This window comes from Herpailurus yagouaroundi, unplaced genomic scaffold (genome assembly GCF_014898765.1).
Source record: "Herpailurus yagouaroundi ecotype Mexico unplaced genomic scaffold, PumYag 67005, whole genome shotgun sequence".
Classification (NCBI taxonomy): domain Eukaryota; kingdom Metazoa; phylum Chordata; class Mammalia; order Carnivora; family Felidae; genus Herpailurus; species Herpailurus yagouaroundi.
Window position 1 is genome coordinate 541,187 of NW_024419868.1, and position 27,687 is coordinate 568,873.

At 41.6% G+C, this 27,687-nt stretch overlaps 1 protein-coding gene and 1 non-coding gene across 4 annotated transcripts in view; one reads left to right on the forward strand and one right to left on the reverse strand.

Annotated features, from left to right (window-relative positions):
* Positions 1-9,070: 9,070 nt before the first annotated feature.
* LOC121024726 (U6 spliceosomal RNA) lies at positions 9,071-9,179 on the reverse strand. Its single transcript, XR_005787801.1, has one exon. It is a non-coding gene; the product is annotated as a U6 spliceosomal RNA (small nuclear RNA).
* A 1,844-nt stretch (positions 9,180-11,023) lies between these two features.
* PHF8 (PHD finger protein 8) overlaps positions 11,024-27,687 on the forward strand; it is a 55,896-nt gene continuing 39,232 nt past the window's right edge. The window contains exons 1-3 of one of the 3 annotated variants that reach the window (XM_040466925.1): positions 11,025-11,187; positions 11,541-12,012; positions 12,946-13,135. In XM_040466925.1, coding sequence (XP_040322859.1) covers positions 13,038-13,135 — 98 coding nt within the window. In that variant the 5' untranslated portion in view covers positions 11,025-11,187; positions 11,541-12,012; positions 12,946-13,037. Of the gene's footprint in view, positions 12,013-12,945; positions 13,136-27,687 lie in introns of all 3 variants that reach the window. The other 2 variants (XM_040466926.1, XM_040466927.1) reach the window with 2 other exon arrangements.

The window sequence follows — 27,687 nt, forward strand, 5'->3', positions numbered from 1 at the left end:
ATGATATTTATCTTTCTCTGACTGACTTATTTTGCTTAGCATAATATGCTTTAGTTCCATCCATGTTGTTGCAACTGGCAAGATTTCGTTCTTTTTGACCGCCGATGTAATATTCCATTGCATATCTACATACCACATCTTCTTTATCCATTTATCATTTGGTATTTAGGATATTTAGGATATTTATGGATATTTAAGCTCTTTCCACAATTTGACTATTGTTGGTAGTGCTGTTAGAAACATTGGGGTGCGGGGCACCTGGGTGGCGCAGTCGGTTAAGCGTCCGACTTCAGCCAGGTCACGATCTCGCGGTCCATGAGTTCGAGTCCCACGTCGGGCTCTGGGCTGATGGCTCAGAGCCTGGAGCCTGTTTCCGATTCTGTGTCTTCCTCTCTCTCTGCCCCTCCCCCGTTCATGCTCTGTCTCTCTCTGTCCCAAAAATAAATAAACGTTGAAAAAAAATTTAAACATCAGGGTTCATCTATCCCTTCAGATTCATATTTTTGTAATCTTTGAGTAAATACCTAATAGTGCAATTGCTGAATTTTAGGGTAGTTCTATTTTTAACATTTTGAGGAACCTCCATACTGTTTTCAGAGTGGCTGCACCAGTTTGCATTCCCACTAACAGTGCAAGAGAGTTACTCTTTCTCCACATCTTGGCCAACACTTGTTTCTTGTGTTGCTGATTCTGACAGCTATTCTGACAGGTATGAAGTTTTATCTTGTAGTTTTCATTTGCATTTCCCTGATGGTGAGTGATGTTGATCATCTTTTCATGTCTCTGTTGGCCATCTGTATATCTTGTTTGGAAAAATAGATATTCATGTCTTTTGCCTATTTCTTAATTATTCATTTTTGGAGTGTTGAGTTTTATAAATTCTTTATATATTTTGGATACTAACCCTTTATCAGATATGTCATTGGCAAATATGTTCTCCCATTCTGTAGGTTGCTTTTTACTTTTGTTGTTTCCTTCACTGTGCAGAAGTTTTTTGTTTTGAGGTAGTCCCAATAGTTTATTTTGCTTTTATTTCCCTTACCTGGAGGGACATATCTAGGAAGAATTTGCTACAGCCAATATCAAAGAAGTTACTGCCTGTGTTCTCTTCTATGATTTTTCTGGTTTCAGGTCTCACAAACAGGTCTTTAATCCATTTTGAATTTTTTTGTGTGTATGGTGTAAGAAAGTGGTCCAGTTTTCCCAACACCTTTTGTTGAAGAGACATTCTTTTCCCCTTTGGATATTCTTTCCTGCTTTGTTGAAGATTAATTGACCATATAGGTGTGGGTTCATTGCTGAGTTTTCTAGTCTATTCCATTGATCTATGTGTTATTTTTGTGCCAGTACCATACTGTTTTGATTACTATAGCTTTTAATATAACTTGGAGTCCAGAAATACGATGCCTCCAGCTTTGCTTTTCTTTTTCAAGATTGCTTTGGCTATTCAGGGTCTTTAGTGGTTCCCTGCAAATTTTTAGGTTTGTTCTAGTTCTCTGAAAAAGGCTATTGGTATTTTGATTGCATTATATGTGTAGATTGCTTTGGTTGGTATAGACATGTTAACAATGTTTGTTCTTCCAATCTATGATCACGGAATGTCTTTCCATTTGTGTCATCTTCAATTTCTTTCATCAGTGTTCTATCGTTTTCAGAATACAGGTCTTGCACATCTTTGGTTATTATTATTATTGGTGCAATTGTAAATGGAATTGTTTTCTTAATTTCTCTTTCTGCTTCTTCATTATTGGTGTGTAGAAATCCAATATGTTTATGTACATTGATTTTGTATCTTACAACTTTACTGAATTTGTTCCCTCTAAACCTGCTTTGTTGAGGGCTTTTAATGTTAATGGATGTTGTACTTTGTCAAATGCTTTATTTGCATCTATTGAAATATCATATGGTTCTTATCCTTTGTCTTATGTGAAGAATGTCAAGAGGGTGACAGTAGAGCATTAAACCAAGCCTGAAGCCCTTTCTGGGAGCAGAGTTCCCCACAGGTAGCACATTCTTTTTTTTTTTTTTTTTTAATAGGCACATTCTTAAAGTAAGCCCTGGAGAAATGGGTTGGTATTCTTAGCTACCCAGTTTGGCACCAGAGGGACTATCCTGCTAGTTTTTATTCCAAGTGAGTGTAAACCCTATTTTTGCTTCTGTGATTCAATATGTAAAGAATGGTTGATTACCTTCCCCCCTTTACATTGATTCTAATTTAGAAACACCAGTTGCTGTTAAATCTATACTAGTGGAGGGGCACCTGACTGGCTCAGTCGGTTGAGTGTCTGACCTCGGCTCAGGTCATGATCTCACGGTTTGTGAGTTTGAGCCCCGTGTCGGGCTCTGTGCTGACAGCTCAGAGCCTGTTTCAGATTCTGTGTCTCTCTCTCTCTGTCCCTCCCCCACTTGTGCTCTGTCTCTCTCAAAAAAAATAAATAAAATGTAAAAAAAAAATCTATATTAGTGGAATAATGGAGTGGTGAAGAACCTAGGCTCTGGACTTGTACTACCAGGAACCCCAGCTTGGATACATACCAGCTATATGACCTTGAGCAAGTGATTTAAAGTCTCGGTGCAGGCATACTTCTTTTTATTGTGTTTTGCAGATAGTAGGGTTTTGTTTTGTTTACTTGTTTTTTCCTTTTTTTTCACAAATTGAAAGTTTGTAGCAACCTGCATCAAGCAAATCTATTTGCACCTTTTTTTCCAACATCATTTACTCACTTTGTGTCTCTGTGTCATATTTTGGTAATTTTTACAATACTTCAAACTTTTTCATTATTATTATATTTGTTATGGTGATTTCTTATTAGTGATCTTTGATGTTACTGTTGTTAGTGTTTTGGGGCACCATGAACTGTGCCCATATAAGACAGAAAATTTAATTGATAAATATTGTGTGCTCTATTTGCTCCACCCTCTAGCCATTCCCCATCTCTCTCACTCTTGCACATACCTTCCTATCCCCTGAGACACAACAATACTGATATTAGGTTAGTTAATAACCTACATTGTCCTCTAGGTGTTCAAGTGAAAGGAAGAGTTACATGTCTTTCACTTCAAATCAAAGACTAAAAAGGATTCAGTGTAGTGAGGAAGACAGGTTAAAAGCTGAGAGAGGCCAAAAGCTAGGCCTCTAGCACCAAACAGTCAAGTTGTAAATGCAAAGGAAAAGTTTTTGAAGTAAATTATAAGTGCTACTGGAAGGGCGGACCTACACCGGCCGACTCCATCTTGTTCTGTGTCCTCCACCTTGACCACGCCTCCTCCCCTTGAGTAACCTCCCACTCACCCGTTCAAACTTCCGGATCAAAACACGCCCGGCGACCTGCGTAACAGGACTCCGACCCTTCCCCAGCCAATCGGCCGAGGCCACGACCCTTCCCCAGCCAATCGGCTGAGGCCACAGCCATTACCTCACCAACTGCCCCTAGACCCCAATAAAACCTTTGTGCTTTTGAAACTCTCTCTCCCAGGTATCTCACCGCTGCGTTGGTGCAGGTAGGGGATTGAGCTTGAGCTAGCTCGAATAAAGGCTCTTTTGCTTTTGCATCAGACTCGGCTCCCTGGTGGTCTTTGGGGATCACGAATTCTGGGGATAACACTACTCCAGTGGACACACAAATGATAAGAAAGCAAAACAGCCTTATTGCTGATATGGAGGAAGTTTAGTGGTCTGGATAGAAGATCAAACCAGCTACAACATTCCCTTAAGCCAAAGCCTAATCCAGAGCAAGGCCTTACCTCTCCTCAATTGTGTGAAGGCTAAGAAAGGTGAGAAAGCTGCAGAAGAAAAGTTGGAAGCTAGCAGATATTGGTTCATGATGTTTAAGGAAAGAAGACATCTCAATAACATAAAAGTGCAAGGTGAAGCAGCAGGTGCTGATGTAGAAGCTGCAGCAAGTTATCCAGAAGATCTAGCTAAGATAGTTCATGAAGGAGGCTACACTAAACAACAGATTCACAATGTAGACAAAATGGCCTTCTAGTGGAAGAAGATGTCCTCTAGGACTTTCATAGCTAGAGAGGAGAAATCAATACCTGGCTTCAAAGCTTCAAAGGACAAACTGACTCTTGCTAGGGGCAAATGCAGCTGGTGACTTTAAGCTGAAGCCAATGCTCATCTACCATTCTTAAAATCCTAGGGCCCTTAATGGGGTGCCTGGCTGGTGCATTTGGTAAAGCATGTGACTCTGATCTCAGGTTCATGAGTTTTAGCCCCACATTGGGCATAGGTTTTACTTAAAAAAAAGTAATTATGCTAAATCTACTCTGCCTGTGCTCTATAAATGGAACAAAGTCTGCATGACAATACATCTGTATGCATGGTTTACTGAATATTTTAAGCCCACTATGGAAACCTACTGCTCAGAAAAAAGATTTCTTTCCAAATATGACTGCTCACTGACAATGCACCTGGTCACCCAAGATTTCTGATAGAGATGTACAAGATTAATGTTGTTTTCATGCTTGCTACACAACATCCATTCTGTAGCCCATGAATCAAGGACTAATTTCAACTTTCATATCATTATTTAAGAAATACATTTCCTAACAGTATAACTGTAAGTGTGATTCCTTTGATAGGTCTGGGAAAAGTAAATAAAAAACCTTCCAGGGGCACCTGGGTGGCTCAGTCGGTTGAGTGTCGGACTTTGACTCAGCTCATAGTCTCACTGTTCATGGGTTTGGGCCCTGCGTTGGGCTCTGTGATGACAGCTCAGAGCCTGGAGCCTGCTTCTGATTTTGTGTTTCCCTCTTTGTCCCTCCCCATTCATGCTCTCTGTGTCTGTCTCTCTCTCAAAAATAAATAAACTTTAAAAAAATTAAAAAACCTTCCAGAAAGGATTCACTATTTAAATGCCATTAAGAACATTCATGGGGGCACCTGGGTGGCTCAGTTGGTTAAGTGTCTGACTTCAGCTCAGTGTCTGACTTCACTGAAACTGCAGTTTGTGACTCTAAGCCCTGCATCAGGCTCACTGCTGTCAGCACAGTGCCTGCTTTGGGTCCTCTGTCCCCCCTCTCAAAAATAAATGTTAAAAAAAGGAACATTCATGATTCATGGGAAGAAGTCAACATATCAACATTAACAAGAGTTTAGAAGAAGTTGATTCCAAGAAAAGAATTTTCCCTCTCAGAATCTTGATTCCTCTATAGCCAAAGAAAAGGTGACTGCTTCATGGGCTTGTGCCTGCAAGTAGAACCCTGCAATGGCCATCAAATCCTCTGTGGGGATTTTAGAGACACTGAAGGAGAAAGGAGGACTCATCTGGTCTGCACAGCTCCAGATGGTTCTCCACCCCTTCCCCTCCATTCACTGCCACTAAGGAGTTGCTGATCAGGGTCCACTTCAGTGGCCCAGGAGGAGTGCAGAGCAGGCAACCAGAGCTGCACACCATGGCCCCTTCCCTTCACAAGCTCAGAGACGGGCAGGGTGCCTGCCACCTGAGCCCTGTCCACCAGGGGTCTCATTCTTCCTCTAAGGCTCTAGTGGAGGTGGGTGTCCTCTGCCAGGCCCAGCACATGATGTGAAGAATGAATTAAATGCCTAGTTCTTACTGTTAAGGTTTGATGTGGAATCACAGCTGCAGTGATATATTTTTATTAGTGCTTGGTTGGTTTTAAATAAAATGCACACTATTTAAAAACAAACATCATGGATGACTTTTGATTTTGAGGTGTTTAAGACTTCAGAGGAAGTACTTACAGATGTGGTAGAAACAGCAAGAGAATTAGAATTGGGAGTGGAGCCTGAAGATGTGACTGAATTGCTGTGATCTCATGATAAAATTAACTGGTGAGGAGTTCCCTCTTATGGATGAGCAAAGAAAGTAGTTTCCTGAGATGGAATCTACTCCTGGTGAAGATACTGTGAAGATTGTTGCAATGACAACTGAGTTTAGAATATTACATAAACATAGTTGATATGCAATGGCAGGGTTTGAGGGATTGACTCCACTTTATTTATTTATTTAGAGTGTGGGAGGGGTGGGGGGGGAGAAAGGGGGAGAGAGAGAGAGAAAGCGGGAGAGAAAGAGAGAGAGTGAGAGAGAGAGAGAATCCCAAACAGGCTCCACGTTGTCAGCACAAAGCCTGACGTGGGGCTTGAACTCATGAACCATGATCATGACCTGAGCTGAAACCAAGAGTTGGACAGAACAACCCAGGTGCCCTGGGATTGACTCCACTTTTGAAAGAAGTTTTACTGTGAGTAAAATGCTATTGAATGGCACCATATGCTACAGAGAAATCATTCCTGAAAGGAAGAGTCAATGTGACAAACTTCATTGTTGCCTTATTTTAAGATATTGCTACCACCACCCCAGCCTTCAGCATCTACCACCCTGATCAGCCAGCAGCCATCAACATTGAAGCAAAACTTTCCACCATCAAAAATATTATAATTTGTTGAAAGCTCAGATGATTGTTAGCAATTTTTAGCAACAAAGTAATTTTTTTAATTCAGCTCTACGCCCAATGTGGGGCTTGAACTCATGACCCCAAGATCAAGAGTCTCATGATCTACCAATTGAGCCAGTCAGAGGCCCCAACAATAAAGTATTTTTATTTATTTTTAAAATTTTTTAATGTTTTTATTTATTTTTGAGACAGAGACAGAGCATGAGCAGGGGAGGGGCAGAGAGAGACGGAGACCCAGAATCCAAAGCAGGCTCCAGGCTCCCAGCTGTCAGCACAGAGCCCGACACAAACTCATGGACTGTGAGATCATGACCTGAGCTGAAGTCGGACGCTTAACCAGCTGAGCCACCAAGGCATCCCTAAAGTATTTTTAAATTGAGGTATCTCTGTTGTTTTTTTTATACATAATGCTATTGCAAACGTAATAGACTATAATATAGTGTAAACATAACTTTTATATGCACTGGGAAACCAAAAATTTCAGTTGTGATATTCACTTTATTGCAGTGTTCTGGAACTTAACCTGCAATATTTTCAAGGTATGCCTGTACTCCTTACACTTAAAATGGGGATAGTACTAGTACTTCCCTCATAATGTTGCTTTAAGGACTGAGTTAATGCGTGCATGTAAAGAGCCTAGAATAGTGCTTAACACATAGTAAATCCTCAGATAATGTTATGTGTTATTATTTTTCTTTTGTTTTCACTGTCCTTGTACTTCCCAATCTGTTTTGGAGCAAACCTGTTCTTCCTCATGCAATTTTTTTCCCACTTCCCTCCTTCTTTCTCATTTACTTTATAGTCCACTTTAGCCCTCATCACTTTTCATCTCATATGTACATATTATATGCAGAGAGATGAATTGGAAAAGAGGCCATTGAGGTTCCCCTTAAGGAAGTAAACAGAGATTGAGTGGTGGTATCTTCAGCCTGTTTGCATGTTTACAATGGGAATTCATTTACTATTGTTTCTGTAATTAAAAGGAAATGTTTATAACCATTAAGTGGAGGTGGGGGAAGGGGAGGAAAGTTTCCAGAGCAGCCTCCTTCTTTGGTAGCCAGTTCATATCTTGCACTGATGCTATGATGGACATAACCAGAGCACACATCTCTAGGGCAGCAACCAGCTTCCTCCTATCCATAGCGGTGCCAAGAGCTCCTTTGTCAGCAAAATCTGCGTCAGATTCACCTCCATCAGCTTTGCCTTTCCCATTATCTTTAGCATCTCCATCCCACCTCCCAAGAACACTAGGGAAGAACTTTCAGGGATGAGTACTACTATACATGGGTCAAATGCCACCTCCTGTGAAGCTTTTGCAACATACCAAATGAAAATGTTTGAATTCATTATAGCTCTTTGTTCCCACACATGTTGCTGATACCTGTAGGCAGCACTTAGGGTTTGACTTTTTTCAGCCTTGTGTTGTTCATTGAAACCTGATTCCCTCATTAGACTGTATACTCCTTAAGGGTAAACACAGGGTCTCTTTTATTTGTGACTGGAGACCCTACCCCAATCACCACCTATATCCAGTCCAGTCCATAATAAATATTTAGGAAGTGTTTTTGATGGAATGCCCTGAACTGCCCCCTACCCCACCACATTAGGACTTTTGCACTTTTAAAAACAATTTTTGTTTAATGTTTATTTATTTTTGAAGGAGAGAGAGAGACAGAGTGTGAGTGGGGGAGGGGCAGAGAGAGAGGGAGACACAGAATCCAAAGCAGGCTGTCAGCAGAGAGCCTGATGCGGAGCTCAAGCTCATGAACCACGAGATCATGACCTGAGCCAAAGTTGGACGCTTAACCAACTGAGCCACCCAGGTGCCCCAGGACTTTTGCACGTTTTATTCTTTCTGCCCTGTCCCTGGTTACTTCATATTATTCAGGTCTCAGATTAAACACCACCTTCTACAAGAGGCCTTGACTATTTAAAACAGACTAACTTCTATCCAGATCTTTCTCTATCTCATAACTTGTTTTATTTTTCTCATAGCACTCACTGCAACTCATAGCACTCACTGAGATTCTCTTATTTGACTCATTTTGTTGCTTGTTTCCCTAGCTGGAATGTGAATCACAGGAAGGCAGGGAACTTGTCTGTTTTGTTTTCCCTGAGTCCCCAATGCTTAGAACACTGCCTGGTAAATATAAATACATGAATAAAACTGTATTTGTTTGATTATTGACTGATCCCCCCAGTAGAATGGCAGCTCCATGAAGGTCAGGATCTTACCTGGGTTACCACTACATCCTCAGCACCTAATATGGTGCCTGGAGCATACTAGATGCTCAAGAAAGAATTTCTGGGTGAGTGAATTAATGTTCCAAACACACTTTAACTCAATGTGCTCCAAACTGAACTTAGTCTCTTCTTCCCCACCAAACCTGCTTTTCCTTCCGTGCACTCCAGTTCAGTCAATGGCACCATCATCCACTCTTGACACCCAACCCAGAAATGAACTCACACTCCCTTCACTCATTCACCTATTTTCAATGAGTTCCCAAGCCTTGCCTATTCAACATCCAAAATATCCCACTTATTTAATCCTTTTCTACCTATGTTGCAGCTATCCTGATTCAGACCTCATCTTTGTTTCATTACTAATGCAACAGCCTCCTCCCTCCTGTCTTCCCTTTTTTTCCTTTTTATTATGTAAGGCTTCACAACACTGTATGTCATCTTTGTGCAGGGGCCATGTTAATCTTATCTGTGTCTTTCCAATTTTATTATATGTGTGGCCAAAGTCAGCCCCCCCCCACCCAAGCTAAGAAAGCTTTAGCTGCAGGGCATGTCACTTGTCATATGGTCACATGGTCGTATGTTTTTATAAAGTTTGCATAATATATTTAAAACACAATTCATTAAAACCACTGTCCCCTTCCACTAGTTTCCCTAGTCACATTTTCTCTTGTATTAGGTGGTGTTGGAGCTGCTTCAGACATTTTTGAGATCCAGCTGAGTGGAAGTTGATTGAAGGGGGATACATTTAGTTTCATTTTAGTGAGACATTTATATATGGTTTGTATCTCTTCTTTATAGTTATTACCCAGGTGTAGGAATAGCTTCTAGAAATACTCTACCTTTGAGCCTAATTTTGTATTCACAAGCCCATATTCTTTTCTTAAAAAAAATTTTTTTACATTTATTTATCTTTGAGAGACAGAGACTGAGCACAAATGGGGGAGGGGAGAGAGAGAATGAGACACAGAATCCGAAGCAGGTTCCAGGCTCTGAGATATCAGCATAGAGCCCTATGCGGGGCTCAAACTCACAAATGGTGAGATCATGATCTGAGCCAAAGTCGGACGCCCAACCGACAAGCCACCCAGGCACCCCTCTATTCTTTTCTTAAAGACCTACCTCACAAACTGTATAAGCTTCAGGTCCCACTAATCCTGAATTTTCCCCTGGCTCAGATGCAAATGTGACTTTTGAGTTGCTTTTGCTCAAAAACCTTTAGTGGTTTGTTATTGTTTACAGGATAAAATATAACATTTAACTTCTTTTTGTAAATGTTTTTCTGTGTGCCTCCATGCATTTTTACATGTTGATCCTTCAGTAAACTCTTATATAGCCTTCAGGTCTCCCTGAAACCTTCCTTGACAGCACCAAGTTGCTTCTGAGGCACTTTCATGACTTTATTTTGCACTTTGCAAGAGATAGATATATGCTTACTGGACCTTGCAATCCCAATTGTTGGTTTGCATGTTTGTCTCCTGCACTGGCTGGCAATTTCCCCACTGGAGTCCCTCTTCATCATGGTATCCCCATGGTCTAAGCCACCATCACTTAGGAAATTGATGTGCATACACACATTTTCTTGTTTAAAGTGGTGGTGCCCTTTAAAAAATGAAATAGTAAGAGGATTCCTAGAGAATATTCTAGAATGTCAGAGAACACCAGCGCCACCTTCTATGTCTGTGGAGTTCCATTCATTCAACCTCTTCTCCCACCCACCCTCAGGCTAGTCAGAAAACACTGGGACTTGTGCATAAAAATCATGGCACAGTATCTGAACCAAACTGAACTGAAATAGTGGGGTCAAAGAAGAGAGAGTTCAGAGGGAGCTGGGAAGTACACAAAAGCTTTACGGAGGGACTAGGACCAAGGGACTGACTGAGGGACCGACAAGACACAACTCGGGGCGGGGAGAGGGGGTAGTAGAGGGTGCAAAGTTCAACTTCCCAGCTCTGAAACTGAAGCCACTTGGCTTCCCTAAACCCATGTCTTCACTTGAACAGAGCTTTCCTTGCAGGGTGAAGAATAAACGATTCGGAGACCGTGCAAAAGAGACCAGCCACAGAATGTGCTCGGCAAACGGGAGCTACTGTGAGTACTCCATCTCCATCCTGGCCGAAGCCCGCCCCCGCCGCGATCCATTAGCTTTGCAGTTTTCAGTCACTGAGTTCACCTCCTCTCATAGGACGAGAAGGCTGCGGAGGAGGAGGAGGAGGAAGTAGGAGAGGAGGGCTGGAGGGACAGTGATTGTGTGTGGGGGGGGGGGGGGAGGGGGTGTGTGTGAGGGGAGGGGGTGGGTGTGTGAGGGGAGGGGGTGGGTGTGTGAGGGGAGGGGGTGGGGTGGGCGGAGCAAGGGGGGAGGAGGAAGGAGGGTGCTTAACTCCCTGTTGGCCCGGAGGAGGAGGAAGGCTTGGAAGGCTCTGGCCCCACTCAAAATGGAGCCAAGCGACTGCCTCGCCTAAGATGGTGGCTTAAGGTCCTCAGCCTTGATTGGGTACCTAGAAGAAACGAGCGGGTCCAAAGGTAGCCGAATCCCGTCACCCTTTCTCAAGGTGGCGCCCCGCCTCTGCTGGCGTCACGCGGGAGCCGCTGGCCTCCCTTCCCCGCCTCTGCCGCGGTTACCTCGCGTGCCCAGCCCTCATAAGATGGCGGTCTGGTAGCCTCCCCGCGGCGGCGACGCCACTCTCAACATGGTAGCTGTTTACCCCATATTTCTCCTCCCCTCTCCGCTTCAACTTCCTCCTTGTTTTGAATAAACTTTATTGACTACTTCGAATTGCCTACCATCGCCACCGGGTTTCTCCCGGCGACTTTTCCGGCAGTTTTTCCTCCGACCTGGCCGCCGGTTATTCTCATTTCTCTTGCTTTGCTCGCAGCGATCTCCAGCCGGCTCAGGGACGACGCCGTTTGTCCGCTCCTCGGGCGGCCGCCGGACTAGGCCCGAGTTGCGGGCTCCAGTAGGCCCTAACGACCGGGCCCGGGGCAAAACCGTGGAGAAAGCCGCTCTGAAGCACCGCCGGGCGCCCAGGGCCGCGCAAACCCAGCGGGTGGTTCTGGGGGAAGGCTAGCAAGATTCGCAGCGTTGCCGTGACGATCCCAGAATTCGGCGCGCGCCGCTGGTGGGGCCGGAACTGCTTGCCGATCCTCCGCTGAGCTAGGTGCTGAGGCGCTTCGGAGCAATCCCGGCAGCTGGCGCGTCGGTGGAACAGAACTCCGCTAGTGTGAGCGATCCCTGTAGCTTAGCTTTGCAGATGAGGAGGTCCCTGTAGGGTTCAGGGCAAAAGCCATTCTTGTCAGGTTTGGGGCGTGAGGAGGTTCCTGTCATTTTGGGCGGCGTGAAGAGATCTCGTAAGTTTCGGGGGCTGCAAGAATATTCCTGTCAGTCTTGAGATCTGTGATGAGCTCTCTGTCAGTTTGGGGGGACAGGGGAGTCCTCGTCACTCTCAGGGGGCTGTGAGGAGATACCTGTCCGTTCCCGAGCCGGAGGGGGGGGGCGGGTGAGATCCTTGCTTAGTTGCGGGAGTGTGAAGAAATTCTAGTCAGTGTCAGGGGTTTAGAGGAGATCCTTTTTAGTTTTGGGGGTGCAACACGGAGCCCTGTCGTCTTCGAAGTAGAGGACGATCTGATCGTTTCTAGAATTGAGATTTATTTAATTTGTTGGGGTGATGAGACTACTGACTGGTTGGGGATGGAATGATTTTGAAAGTGAAGGAGAAGACCATTTCAACTCTCAGCACGACCCCAGAACTGTGGTTTGAGTTGGGCGCCTAGTCTTGTCTGCCTTGTTCCTGAAGGCATCGAGGTGATTCTCGAGTAATCTGAGGCGACTTCCAGGGATCCCTCATCTCTCTTTAGTTGCCCCTATTTGGGGAGTGAGAGAAAGGGCTTTTTCTAAGGTACCCCAGCCTATTTATTTTGGCTCTGGTTTGCGTCATAATAAAGAGAGCCCTGGGAAGCAAGGTTGCTAGCAAGGAGAGGGTCCAGCAAGGGATTAAAGAAGCTTCCTGAAAAGGCGTCAGATATTTCCCTGAAACCCGGAAAGAAGTTATCACTGACTCAGGGGGCCGATGGAGCTGGGGGGCGGGGGAGAAACCTCGACGGCCAAATGCCGTCCTTTATTTGTTAAAAACAGTCTGGTGACCGGTGGACTTTTCTCCGATTGCCCCCTACAGCCACACCAGCTGTGTTGCATCCCGGCAGCACTAACTGCCCATTTGTGAACTGAGGGTTGGTACCCTGGGGGACCTGATTCATTCGGTAAAAAGTGTTGTTTGTGCCCAGCTATCGTCCAGAAAGGACGCGCGCTGCTGCCTCCTGCTTCTCTTGACGCTACGAACCTGGCCCGCCGCAGAGCGCTCCAAGGCCGGGCGAAGATGGCCTCGGTACCAGTGTATTGCCTCTGCCGGCTGCCTTACGATGTGACCCGCTTCATGATCGAGTGTGACATGTGCCAGGACTGGTTTCATGGCAGGTAAGGAGGGCAGTCCAGACTGGACAGGTGCTCACTTGCACGCTTCTTTCTCAGTCCTGTTTTAGGTTCCTGCTCAGAAACTTTTCCCCCTTCTCTGGCCAAGAGTTAGCTCCAACCCACCTCCCAGACCCATGTTTTTTCATCCTTCCTTTCAAGACCAGGGCGTAGCTCACAATGACCTCTGGTGTCTCCTCTTTTTTTCTATCCCATGTGTGTTTCTTCTTTGCCCCCTTTTTTATTTTAGGAAGTGTTCTCTTTCCAGCCACAAAGAATGTATCATTTTTGTATGCTGGCAATTGTGTTTTGCCTCAGATTCTGGCTTCTTGGGAGACAGTGCTGTATTTTTGAAATAATTGAAACAAACATGGATTTCAATTGTGCCTTTCAACTTACTATCAGAGTGTCCTTTGGCAAGTTGCTTTGCCTCTCTGAACCTCATGGTCTTCGCCTATAAAATATATCTAATACATCTGTCCTGATGATTTAAAGCGTTTTGCATGCATTCAGCAGGTGGAGGCAGAAATGCAATAGTACTTTATTTCTTCAGTATTTATCTGCAGAACTATCCAACTAAATTGAATTAAGCAGAAGAGGTATTGGGTAAAACAGCAGGAGTGAAACCACTAATGAATTTCCTCCAGTTAACCATGTGTGCACAGAAGCATCTGTCACCCAGGATTCCAGAGAAGTTAGTGTGTGGGAAGAAACTGATGTTCTCTCATTGTTGGGACTTAAGGCCCAGTTATGGAAAGAAAACCATGAGAGGAATTTTTGCACTGGAGTACAGTATGTTAGGTTCTACAATTTTCAGTTGTCAGTAGTCCCTTCTGAATGAGCTCCTATTGTCCCAGCCAAACTGAAGGTGCTGGTACTGCTATGCTAAAATTCTGCTCTCAGCAGGGATGGCCCCTTGCAGCGCCTTCAAATTCATGTTCAGCTGATCTTTATTATTTATTGTGTGCCAGGTGCAGAGTTCTTTTTACTGCTTCATGTGATTTCACTTAAGAGAGGACAGACCTAGAGGGTGGGGCCTTTTTCTTTCCTCTGGAAATAAGCGGGATTAAGATGATTTTCAGGATTCCTGGTATCTTTGCTAGTGCTGATCAAGTCACTCCTCTGTTTAAAATTCTTTTGGTGGTTCCCCTACAGAATAAAATTCAGTCTCCTTTGTGGGACAGACAAGACCTTTTGTGATCTACTTGTTCAGTCTCATTTCCCGCCACTCCTCCTCCTGGTTCTTTATGTCCCAGCAAGACTGAACTACTTATAGTTCTGGGAAAATTTTATACTCCTTTATCCCTCTTTTTCTTTGTGCATGCAATTCCTACTAATGTCCTCCCTTTTATAGATCATGGCATACCTCCTCTGTAAAAGGCCTCCTTCCTCCTGGTTCCCATTGTACTTTGTGTACATCCTTATTGAAAGTAATTATTTCATCATATCATAGTTGTTAATAAACCTGTGTCACTCATTAGCCAGAGTTATTTGAGGGCAGAGATGTCATCTTTTCATTTTTAGTATCCCCAGAACCTAGTTTAGTGCTGAACATGTAATAGATATACTGAGTGAATTTTTGAATGAATGAATGAATGAATGAATGGGCCTTCTTAAAATAAGCTATTGCCTGTGGCCTTTGCTTTGGATTATGTGAGAAGTGTGTAGATTCAAACCTGGAAAGTGAACTGCCCACAGTATAGAGACTCTAACTCCATAGTCTGGGAACAGAAAACTGGAACAAATGCTGAGTGCTTACTATATGCCAGGCCCCATGACAGGGACTTTGAATAAATTATTTCAATCCACACCCAATTAAAAGTTAGGTATTTCTTTTTTAAATAATGTTTTAAGTTTTTTCCTGATTATATGTGTGAGACATGCTCATTGTAGAAAAGACAAAAATAATAAGGAAATAAAAATCATCTATGAATCTGCTGTCCAGCATAATCCACTGTTAAATGTTTTGTTGCATTATCTCCTGTCTTTTGACTTAGGATATAAACCTATATTTTTATAACATGGGATTGTATTATAAATACCATTTGTAGCCTGACTTTTATTCCTATTTAATATTCTGTGAGTATTTTACCAGGTTGTCAAATACTCATGTAAATCTCATTACTGATATCCCACCATATATCTATGTGTCATCAATTACTTGGTCATTTCTTCTGTGATTGGATACTTAACATCATTTCTACTTTTTTATAATATTATGTTATGAGGGAAACTTTGGGAGTTCTGGAAATGTTTTTCATTTTGATACAAGTTGCTGGTCAAAACAAAAAGAGAAATATGGTGCACATTGTTGCACAGTGTTCTTGTTGACATTTATAAAGAACACCACTGAGGCCATTATGAATTGCAAATTTACAAATGTAATTGCAAAATTACAAATAAGGGATAGGCTCCTCCTTAATTACATTTCTGTGGTGAATCATGGGTTTCTACGAAGACCCTGACACAGGTTAATTGCCTTATTTTTTTTCTATGAAAGAGACCACGTTTTTATCTCTTCTCATGCCTCTCTCTATGGGCTAGCAGAAAACAAGGAAGTCATCTAAGAATCAGGTCCTGGTGGGCTGCTCTTGCTTAACCCATGCATTGTGTGCACATGCACACACACCAGGCTCACAGTGCTCCATATAAGATTGTACTTAAGCACAATTGAAAATTAAATATTGTGGACTTTTCATGGTTGCTCACAACATTTAAGCCCACAGATGCCTTTCTAGGATATAAATCTGTTCACATCTCTGATGATTTCCATAGGCTAGACTGCTTCAAGTCCAGTTAGGGATTAATAATGCCAAGTTATTTCCTGGAAGATGACTATTCCATTTTGCTGCTGAGAATCTAGAATTCATGGAATTACTTTCTAAGTCTGGATTTGAACTTAGAATTATCTGGTTCCGGAGTCCAAGTTCTCAAAAGTGGAAAAAAGTTGGTATTAACTTTTTTTCTCCTGTGAAGGGCTAGGTTTTTGCAAATCACTTTGATTTGTAGAACAATGGTTCTCAAACTTTAGCATGCATCAGAATCACTTGAAAGACCTATTAAAAGACAAGATAGGTAGGCCCCACTTGCAGGGTTTCTGATTTAGTAGGTGAGTGGGGGGCCACCCTCAGAACCACTGATTTAGAGCATTATTCTTTCTCAATTCCTTCCCTATCTGTGGAGTGTGACAGCTTCTGGTTTGGGGGATGGGTGTGCTAACATTTTGTTCTCAAAGTATGGTTCATTAACTGGGAATTTTTTAAAAATGTGAATTCTTGGGCTGGGACCCAGCAATCTCTATTTAACAAAACGAAAGATTCTGATGCACCCTAATTTTTGAGAATAATTGTACACTGGTGAAGAATTAGTTTGTGAGCATTTATTGACTTCTGGGGCTTTGGCAAAACCTCACCGCTTTGCAGTTTTCCTATCTATAAAGGAAGTGCTGGTTGGCACATCTCCAAGGGGGGGGCGTGGCTGAGGTGTGGACTCAAAACTCTAGAGGAAATGGCACTGGCTTCAGAATTGGGTTCGAATTCTGACTCTTTAGCAAAGGATTTCAACTCTGTGAAGCTTCAGTTTCCCCAGGAGTGGTTGTAATGATTTAAATAAAATGATAATGGCCTTTGTTTATTGAGTACTAGCTAATGTGCCTGTCACTATACTAAATACTTTGCTTAATTATCTTTAATCTTTTTTTGTTTTTAAAATTATGGATTAAATTTATTTAATAGTTTTAGGACAATGAAAGTTATCTATTTAATACCAGATGTATTGTGGTAGTTTATGCTTTCCAAGGAATTGATAACATTTCATCCAGGTTGTCAAATTTAAGTGTGTAGAATTGTTCAAAATATTATTACCCTTTTGATATCTGTAGGCTGGCTCTGTGATGATATTTCATCCCTGATACTGAAAAATTCTCTTTATTTCTCAAACTTGATAGACGTTTGTCAGTTTTATCGATCTTTTCAAAGAACAAACTTTTTGTTTCATTGACTTTCTCTATTGTCTTTCTGTTTTCAATCTGGATTTCTGCCTTTATTATTTCCTTCCTCCTGTTTTGGGTTTATTTTTTTACCTAATTTCTTGAGGTGGGAGCTTAGGTTATTGATTTAAGTCTTTACCTGTTTTCTAATGTAAGCATTTAGTATTATCAATTTAGCTATGTCCCACAAATTTTGGTATGTTTTCCTTTTCATGTAGTTCAATGTAATTTTTAATTTCCTTAGAGACTTCATGTTTGACCTAAGAATTGCATAGCAGTGTGTTGTTTAGTTTCCAAGTGTTTGTAGATTTTCCTGTTACCATTCAGCTACTAATTTCTTATTGGTTCCATAGTGGTCAGAGAATATACTCTGTATGATTGCAATTTCTTTAAATATATTGAGGTTTGTTTTATGGCCAAGGATATGGTCTGTCTTGATAAATGTTCCATGGTCACATGAAAATAATCCTGCTATTGTTGGGTTGAGTTATTTTTTTATTTTTTTTTAATTTTTTTTTATTTTTAAAACTTTTTTTTTAACGTTTATTTATTTTTGAGACAGAGAGAGACAGAGCATGAATGGGGGAGGGTCAGAGAGAGGGAGACACAGAATCTGAAACAGGGTCCAGGCTCTGAGCTGTCAGCCCAGAGCCCGACACGGGGCTCGAACTCACAGACCGCGAGATCATGACCTGAGCTGAAGTCGGCCGCTTAACCGACTGAGCCACCCAGGCGCCCCGAGTTACTTTTTTATATAAATGTTGCTTTACTTCTGTTGGTTGATGGTGTTTCCTGAATTCTTCTCTGTCCTTGGCTGATTTTCTAACTAGTTCAGTCAGTTGTTGAGAAGGACATATTGAAGTGTCCAGCTACAAGTGTTGATTTGCCTGTTTCCTTTCAGTTCTATCATTTATTGCTTCACATTTTGCAGCTTTGTTGTTTGATGCATATGCATTTAGGATTGCTACATCTCAGTGGATTGACCTTTTATCATTATGTGATGTGCTTCTCTGTCTCTGATAATTTTTTTGCATGCAAGTCTACTTTATGTCATATCAATGTAGCCACTCCACTTTCTTTGGATTAAACTTGCACGGTATATCCTTTACTTTCAGCTTCTATCATTGTATATAAGGTGAGTTTCTTGTAGACAGCATATAGTTCGGTATTATATTTATCTCCTTTTGGTATATTTAGACCATTTCTGCTTAATGTAGTTATTGATAGCTTAGGGCTTAAGTCTGTCATTTTTGTTTTGTTTTATTTTCTGTTTGTTTCCTCTGTTCTTTGTTTTCTTTATCCTACCCCCACTGTGGGTTACTTATACCTTTTCTAGAATTCCACTTTGGCTTATACATTGTGTTTTTGAATATAGATATATATAGCTTTGTATAGCTTTTTTAATGCTTGCTCTAAGTATTAACATAATACTTACATAACTTATTACCATCAACCAGTATTGACATTTTACCAGTTTGAGTGAAGAGTAGAAGAAACCTTACTTCCCTTTAAATTCCTTTATGCTACCCTGTTTATAACATAATTATCTTAAATTATTTTGTCTATATACATTGAGAAATACATCAGACAGTGTTATAATTTTTGTTTCAACTGTCAAACATGATTTAGAAAACTCAAGAGGAGAAGGAAAGCATATTGTAGTTACCCAGGTATTTACTCCTTCCCTTGTTCTGTCTTCCTGATCTTCCCAAAGATTCCTTTTATCATTTCCTTTCTTTTTAAATTTTTTTTAAAAAAAATTTTTTTTTCAACGTTTATTTATTTTTGGGACAGAGAGAGACAGAGCATGAACGGGGGAGGGGCAGGGAGAGAGGGAGACACAGAATCGGAAACAGGCTCCAGGCTCTGAGCCATCAGCCCAGAGCCTGACGCGGGGCTCGAACTCACGGACTGCGAGATCGTGACCTGGCTGGAGTCGGACGCTTAACCGACTGCGCCACCCAGGCGCCCCTTCTTTTTAAATTTTTATTTTACTTTTTTAATGTTTATTTTTGAGAGAGAGAGAGAGAGAGAGAGAGTGAGAGCAGGGAAGGGGCAGAGAGAGGGAGACACAGAATCTGAAGCAGGCTCAGGTTCTGAGCTGTCAGCACAGAGCCTGAAATGGGGCTGAAACTCCCAAACCATGAGATCATGACCTGAGCCTAAGTTGGAGGTTTAACCAACTGAGCCACCCATGTGCCCCATTTCCTTTCTTTTTAGAGAGCTTCATTTAGCCATTTTTCTAGGATAGTTCTACTGGCAACAAATACGCTTAGTTTTCCTTCATATGAGAATGTCTTGATTTCTCTTGGATTCCTGAAGGTCTTTTCATTAGATATTAGATCCTGGGTTTTTAGTTCTTTTCCTTCAGCACTTGAAAACTCTTGTGCTACTTCCCCTGTGGCCTCCATTGTTTCTGATGAGAGATCCTTGGTCATTTGAATTTGTGTTCTCCTTTAGGTAATGTGCCATTTCTTTATCACTGCTTTAAAGATTTTTCCTTTGTCTTTTGTGTTCAGAAATTTGATTATGCTGTTTTTCAGTGTAGAAATATTTCAGATTGTCTTTGGTTTTAGTTGTCTTTTTTTATTTAAAATTTTTTAAAGCATTTATTCATTTTGGAGAGAGAGAAACAGCATGAGTGGGGCAGGGGCAGAGAGAGTGGGAGACACAGAATCTGAAGCAGGCTCCAGGCTCTGAGCTGTCAGAACAGAGCCTGACACGGGGCTCAAACTCCCAGACCATGAGAACTTGACCTGAGCTGAAGTCAGGACATGTAACTGACTGAGCCACTCTGGCACCCCTGTCTTTGGTTTTGGTCTTAATAGGTTGTTTAAGCTCTGTTCATAATTTTTTAATCTATTTTTCTTTCAATTTTATTGAGGTATAATTGACATACAGTACTATATGATTTTTAAGGTGTAGAGTATAATTACTTGACTTCTATATATTGTGAAATGATTACCACGGTAAGTTTAGTTAATATCCATCACTCCATATAAATACCTCCCAGAAGAAAGGAAAGAGGTTTTTTTCCCTTGTGATGAGAACTTTTAGGATTTACTCTCTAAGCAACTTTAATAAGATTTACAATACAGCAGTGTTAACTATAGTCATCATATTGTACATTATATCCTTAGTACTTAGTTATCTTATAACTGGAAGTTTGTACCTTTTGACAACTTTCTCCAATTCACTCATCCCCAGTACCCCCCCACCGCTTCTGGTAACCACAAATCTTATCTCTTTTACTATGAGTTTGTGGTTTATTTTGTTTTGTTTAGATTCCACATAAAAGCATATGTTATCTTTTTCTGACTGACCTATATAATGTAATGCCCTCAGGGTTTGACCATGTTGTTGCAAATGGTAGGATTTCCTTTTTTTATGGCTTAATGAAAGTGTTCCTGTGTGTGTGTGTGTGTGTGTGTGTGTGTGTGTGTGTGTGACATTTTCTTTGTCCATTCATCTTTTGGTAGACACTTAGGTTTGTTCCATGACTTGGTTATTGTAAATCATGATGCACTAAACATGGGGGTGCAAATATTTCTGCAACATAGTGATTTTGTTTTCCTTTGATATTTACCTAGAAGTGGAATTGTTACATCATATGGTAGTTCATTTAAATTTTTGAAGAACCTCCATTTTTTTGCACAGTGGCTGTACCAATTTAAAATCCCACCAGCAGTGTACAAGGATTCCTTGTATGGACTTTTTTAATGATATTTTTCCAGTCTATGAACACAGGTTATTTTCCATTTATTTGTGTCTTCAGTTTCTTTCATTGATATAGTTCTCAGTGTAGAGATTTTTCACCTTCTTGGTTATTTTTATTCCTAAGTACTTTATAGTTTTTGATGCTATTGTAAGTGGGCTGATTTTTTTGTTTCTTTTTTAGATAATTTGTTTTAGTATGTAGAAATGCTACTGATTTTTGTATATTAATTTTGTATCCTGCAACTTTACATAATTCATTACTTAGATCTGAGTTTCTTGGTGGAGTCTTTACAATTTTCTATATCATGTCATCTGCAGAGAGAGACAATTTTACATCTTCCTTTGTAATTTTTATGCCTTTTATTTCTTTTTCTTGCCTGATTGCCCTGGCTGGGATTTCTAGTACTGTGTTGAATAGGAGTGGTGACAATGGGCACCCTTGTCTTGTTCCCGATCTTAGAGGAAAAGTTTTAAACCTTTCACCATTGAATATGATGTCAACTGTGGGCTTGACATATATGGCCTTTATTATGTTAAGGCACGTTTTCTTCTATAGCCCATTTTTGGCACGTTTTCTTCTATAACCCATTTTTTGAGAGTTTTTATCATGAACAAATGTTGAATTTTATCAGATACTTTTTCTGTGCTTTTTGAGATGATCACGTGGTTTTTTTCTTCCACTCTATTAATGTGATGTATCACCTTTATTGATTTGCTTATACTGAAACATTCTTGCATCCTAAGGATAAATCCCACTTGATCATGGTAAATGCTTATTTTAATATATTGCTGAATTCATTTTGCTAGTGTTTTATTGAGATTTTTGTATCTATATTCATTAGGGATATTAGCCTGTAGTTTTCTTTTCTTGTAGTATCTTTTAGTGTCTTCGTCTGGTTTTGGTATCAGGATAATGCTGGCCTCATAAAATGAGTTTGAGGGTCTTCCCTCTTCTTTGATATTTTTGGAGAGTTTGAGAAGAATTGAAATTAATTCTTCTTTAAATATTTGGGTACAACTCACTAGTGAAGCCCTCTAGTCCTGGGCTTTTCTTAACTGGGAATTTTGTTATCGTTGATTCAGTCTCCTTACTAGTAATTTGTTCAGACTTTCTATTTTTTCCCAATTCAGTCTTGGTAGATTGGATATTTTTAAGAATTTATCCATTTCTTGTAGATTGTCCAATTTATTGGTGTAGAGTTGTTCATAGTTCAGTCTATTTTCTTTCTGTTCAAAATTGGATAATTTCTATTCTGTCTTCAGGTTTACTGTTTTTTTCCTCTTGTCTCCATTTTGCTGTTGAGCCCATCCAATGAATTTTCATTAAACTTATCGTAGCGTTCCGTTCTAAAAGTGCCATTGATTCTTTTCTGTATCTTCTGCTTTGTGGAAGTTCTTTATTTTTTGCTGACGTTTTCTGTCTATTCATTTGTTTCAGGCATGTTTGTAATTGTTCCTTGAAGCATTTTTATGATTACTCCTTTAAAAATCCTTGTCAGGTAATTCCAACATCTGTGTCATCTCAGTGTTGAGATTATTGATTTCCTTTGCTCATTCAAGTTGTGATTTTCCTTGTTCTTGATATAATAAGTGATTATTTTCATTATATCCTGGATATTTTGGGTATGATGTTAGGAGACTCGGGTATTATTACATCTTGTTTTTGCAGACCTCTTTTTTTTTTAATTTTTTTTTTTTAACGTTTATTTATTTTTGAGACAGAGAGAGCATGAACAGGGGAGGGGCAGAGAGAGAGGGAGACACAGAACCCGAAGCAGGCTCCAGGCTCTGAGCCATCAGCCCAGAGCCCAACGTGGGGCTCAAACTCACAGACCGCGAGATCGTGACCTAAGCTGAAGTCGGACACTTAACCGACTGAGCCACCCAGGCGCCCCTTGCAGGCCTCTTTAGACACTGCAATTTTAGTGGCAGGGGAAGAGGGTACCCCTTAGTTACTGACAGGTAGGAGTGGAAGTCCAGGTCTCTTAGTCTCTGTTGACACCCACTACTTCAGGTCCTATTGTCCCTGGTCAGGTTGCTTTCTTCTCTAAGTTCACACATCCAGTAAGTGGCAGAGGTGATTCAAACCCAGGCAGTTTGGCTCCCAAGGCTGTACTTTTACCTCTGTGCTATACTGCCTGTGAATACTGTACAGAATGCCCTGCTTAGTTGTGGAGAATAAATGTGATAATATACATATAACTCATAGCTCAGTTTTCTCCTCAGTTCCTTTTATGCAGGCTTCAAATTTGGTTGTTTTCTCCTCATCCCCTTAACCTGATCTATTTACTTTTTACCACTTATGAAACCCCTGGCACCACTTGTCCATCTCTCCCTCTAGAATGTCTACTCCATGAGGGCAGTGGCTGTTCTCAATCAATATTTATTAAGTTTATGCATTTACTTTATTAACAAATATTGGTTGAGTGTCTACCATGTACCAGGCTCTGTGGTACATGTTGGGGATAATTCATCTTAATCTTGAGACCTGGTGCTGTGATAATTTGCCTCTTCACTAAGGAAGCAAATTAGCATCTAGGACCCTTGGTCTCAGTGATAATTATTGAGACAGTGCAGCCACAAGTCTGATTTTCATCCGTCTGTCTTCCTGATGTGAGGAATTATCTAGCCCAATGAATGTTTGTTGAATTGAGTTGAAGAGTAAATAAAACAAGACTGGGAGATGGATAAGGTGAGGACTTCTGGTGAATGAGATCGATGCTGTCAAATGTAGTGGGGCAGGTAGCAAGTGAATGAGCAGTTGTAAGTCCACGTGACGAGTGCCAAAATAGGGATAGTGTTTCGGGGGGAGTGCCATGGCAGCAGGGAAGAGGAAGAGCAGGAATGTTTTAGGCACAGGGAGCCATGTGTGATGAGACCCATAGAACTGAAAGAGCATGGCATTGAGAGTCCAGCTGGCTTTTCAATTTTTTTTTCATGTTTGTTTATTTTTGAGAGGGGGGAGGGGCAGAGAGAGAGGGAGACACAGAATCAAAAGCAGGTTCCAGGCTCTGAGCTGTCAGCACAGAGCCTGACATGGCTCCAGGCTCGAACTCACAACTCGTGATATCGTGACCTGAGGCAAAGTCAGACCCAGCTGGCTTTTCAGAGCAGGGCTGACGTCATGGGTGTGTGACCAGTCACACAGAGCCTCATATTTGGAAGGGGACACCATGCTTGAGGTTTAATGTTTTGTGGTTGTTTTGAAATTCTTAATAATTTTACCTGTTTGTATGTGAAATTTATGTTTTACATGTGAAATCCAGTGGGACAATGGATTGTTTCTTAGGGACTTAGAGCTTTAGCTCACATGTGGTCCTACCTCCTACTGCCTCCCTACTCCCTGAACAGGTTCTCAGTTGGTTGCCTGGGGCACCAGGTCTGGATGCAGGTGCAAGAGAGTCAGCGTTGAGTGCACGCATCCTGTGCACTGAGTCACAGGGTGTGGCCTGTACTTCCCCTTTGAGTATCCTCATGCCCAGGGAGCATGACAATAAATAACAAATAAAAAGGCCTATGACAAGTTGAGAGACTGTGGAAGAAAGGAAAATAGATTTTTTTCCTCTGTGTTATGAACAAGAGGCTCCTGATTTTCATTTGCACCAGGCCTTATAAATTATGTAGCTGACGCTGCACGTGAGAAGCCAGAGTTGAGGCCAGAGAGGCAAGGTTTGTAGACCATGGTAAGTTTATACTTTAAACGTAAGAAAAATAGGAAGGCTGTGAGGGGTTTTGAGCAAGGGTTGACAAGATCAAATGGGTGGGTTTTTAAAAAGATTATTTATTTATTTGTTTATTTATTTATTTTGAGAGAGAGCACACGTGCATGTGCTCACACACATACGCACGCACGCACGCACAAGCAGGGGAAGGGGCAGAGAGAAAGGGAGAGAGAATCCCAAGCAGGCTCTGCGCTGTCAGCAGGGCTTGAACTCACGAACCGTGAGATCATGACCTGAGCTGAAATCAAGAGTCAGATGCTTAACCTACTGAGCCACCCCAGGCGCCCCTCAAATTGGTGTTTTTAAAAGTGGTCCCTTTGACTGTAGTGTGGAGGGCCAGTTGGGTGAAGACAGAGTAGAGGCCAGGAGCCCAGTTGGAGGGCAGGACAGTAATCCTAGCTGGAGATAACAGGGGCCTGGATTAGGGCAGGGGCAATAAGGATGACAGAAGGGCACAATTGATAGGTAATCAAGAGATAGAATTGCTAGGACATGATAGCTTGAATGATACAGAGCACTTTCTATGTATGAAGCAGTGTTGTAAACACCTTCTATGGATTAACTCATTTATTTTTGATAACAACTTTGTGATGTACATACAATTTTTATCCCCACCTTAGGGATGAGGAAACTGAGGCACAGAGGTAACATGCTCAAGTTCCCATACTAATAAGTGTCAGTTACAGCTAGGATATAAACTCAGGCAGTCTGAGGTTATGGTGCCACTTGCCAAGAGAAGGAGTATGCTGGGGGGGGCAGGCCGAGGGAGAAATTGAATTTGGACATGTGAAATTTGAAACATGTAAAGAGTCTATCCAGTAGAAGAACCAGGAAGCATTTCTAGGGAGGGGTCTGAAACTCAGCAGAGAGATCTAGCTTGCCGTCATAGGTGCATAAGGGGCACATTGAGCCCTGGGAGTGAGATCGACAAGGGAAAGTGAGGAGAGAAGAAGGCCTAGGAAGCATCAACATTTAAGGAGTGGACAGGACAAAAAGGGTGCATTGGGAGACAGAAGGAGCAGCCAGAGACATAATTAAGATCACATCACATCCCTGCTTACAATTCTCCTATGGATTTCACCCAGTTCTTCACTCAGGAAAAGCCAACATCCTTTATGATGGCCTATGAGACCCTACTATGTGAGCCCATTACCTTTCTGACCTATTACTGTCCCCCTTACTCTCTCTATTCCAGAATACTGTCCTCCTCTGTTGCTTCAGTAATCTGGGCACACGACTACCACAGAGCTTTTGTACTTGCTATTCTCTCTACTTGGGATGCTCTTCCCTCATATCCATATGGCTTGCTTCCTTACTCCCTTCAGGTCCTTATTCAAAAGTCATTTTGTCAGTGAGTTAGTATGTAAGATTTCAGTACCTATTGGCTTCCTTAACTAAAATTTCAATACCATTGCTATCCCCTTACCCCACTGTGTGTGTGTGTGTGTACACACATGCACATATATTCCCCTTCCTGCTTTATTTTTCTACTTGGTTCTTCTCACTATTATACAATGTATCTCACTGATTACGTGGATTTATTTTGTTTCTTTAAAAAAATTTTTTTTTACGTTTATTTATTATTGAGAGAGAGACACAAAGCGTGAGTAGGGGAGGGGCCAAGCGATGGAGAGACACAGAATCTGAAGCAGGCTCCAGGCTCTGAGCTGTCAGCACAGAGCCCGACGTGGGGCTCGAACCCACAAACCATGAGATCATGACCTGAGCCAAAGTCGGACGCTTAACCGACTGAGCCACCCAGGCACCCTGGATTTATTTTGTTTCTTGTTTGCTTCTGCCACTACAATGGTATCAGCTCCAGGAGGGCAGGGATTTCTGTATGCTTTGCTCTATGTCCTTACCTCCCTAGCAGTTGGACCAGGGCCTGGAAGATGCTCAGTAATGGGTTTTAAAAAATTTTTAATGTGTATTTATTTTTGAGAGAGACAGAGTATGAGTGGGGGAGGGGCAGAGGAAGGGAGACAATCTGAAGCAGGCTTCAGGCTCTGAGCTATCAGCACAGAGCCCGAGGCAGGGCTTGAACTCACAAACTGCGAGGTCATGACCTGAGCTGAAATTGGACGTTTAACTGACTGAGCCATCCAGGCTCCCCTCAATAATGTTAACTGAAGAAATGGACGTCAGGCAAATGGAGTGTTATAGAAGTCAAGGGTAGAGAACTTGTCAAGTGGGGAGAGAGCAGAGGGTCAGCACTGTGTTCTAATACTGCTAAGAGATCAAGTGAGATAAAGGAGAGGAGTACTTATTGCATGTATCAATAAGGAAGTCAGAACATTGATGAGCTCTGTTTTAAAGAAGGTGGGGACTAAAATCAGACTGCAGCAGGGTAAGAAAATATACATAACAACTCTAGAAAATTCCTCTTACAAGTTTGGCTCTGATAGAACATCTGTGGATAATACCAGGTGGCAAGAAGTAGGTAGACTTTTTAGTGTATACAGTTTTGTACCTTTTGAGTTTTGTGCCATTACTAACTGATAACTATTCAAATAAGTCAGTATCAACCTGCATACAAAGAAGATATTTGGCTGTGAAGTAGCAGAGGGGCAGACAGGAGGGAGGGTCTTATCTTTTTTAATTGTTTAAATGCTATTATGAAGGAGATGGAAGGGAGGGAGGAAGAGGTTGAAGATACTGAAGAAAGAAGGGATAATTGATTGAGAAGATTAAAAAAAGATGGGAACCTGGGTGGAAAAGCCAACTTTGGAAAGATTGAAGGATATTTCTTTCATTGTAACCAGAGGAAAGGATGGGTACAGAAGGAGGTAGATTTGGTGTGGAAAGTTGAGATAGTTCCCATCTGATTACTTCATCTTGTCTAAGAAGTAGGCAGGGTCATTTTCTGAAAGAGGAGGGAGGTAATGGGACCATGGATTTGATATAACCACTGTGAATGATGGGAGAGAGAATTGAGCAGGGAAATATAGGAGGATTCTGAGGAAACATGACCCAGATATTTTTTCAATAGACTTTATTTTTTAGAGTAGTTTAAAGTTCACAGTCAAATTGAGAGGAAGATACAGATATTTCCCATATTCCTCCTGCCCCCACATGTGTAGCCTCTCCCATTATCAGCATTCCTCACCAGAGTGGTACATTACCATTGACAA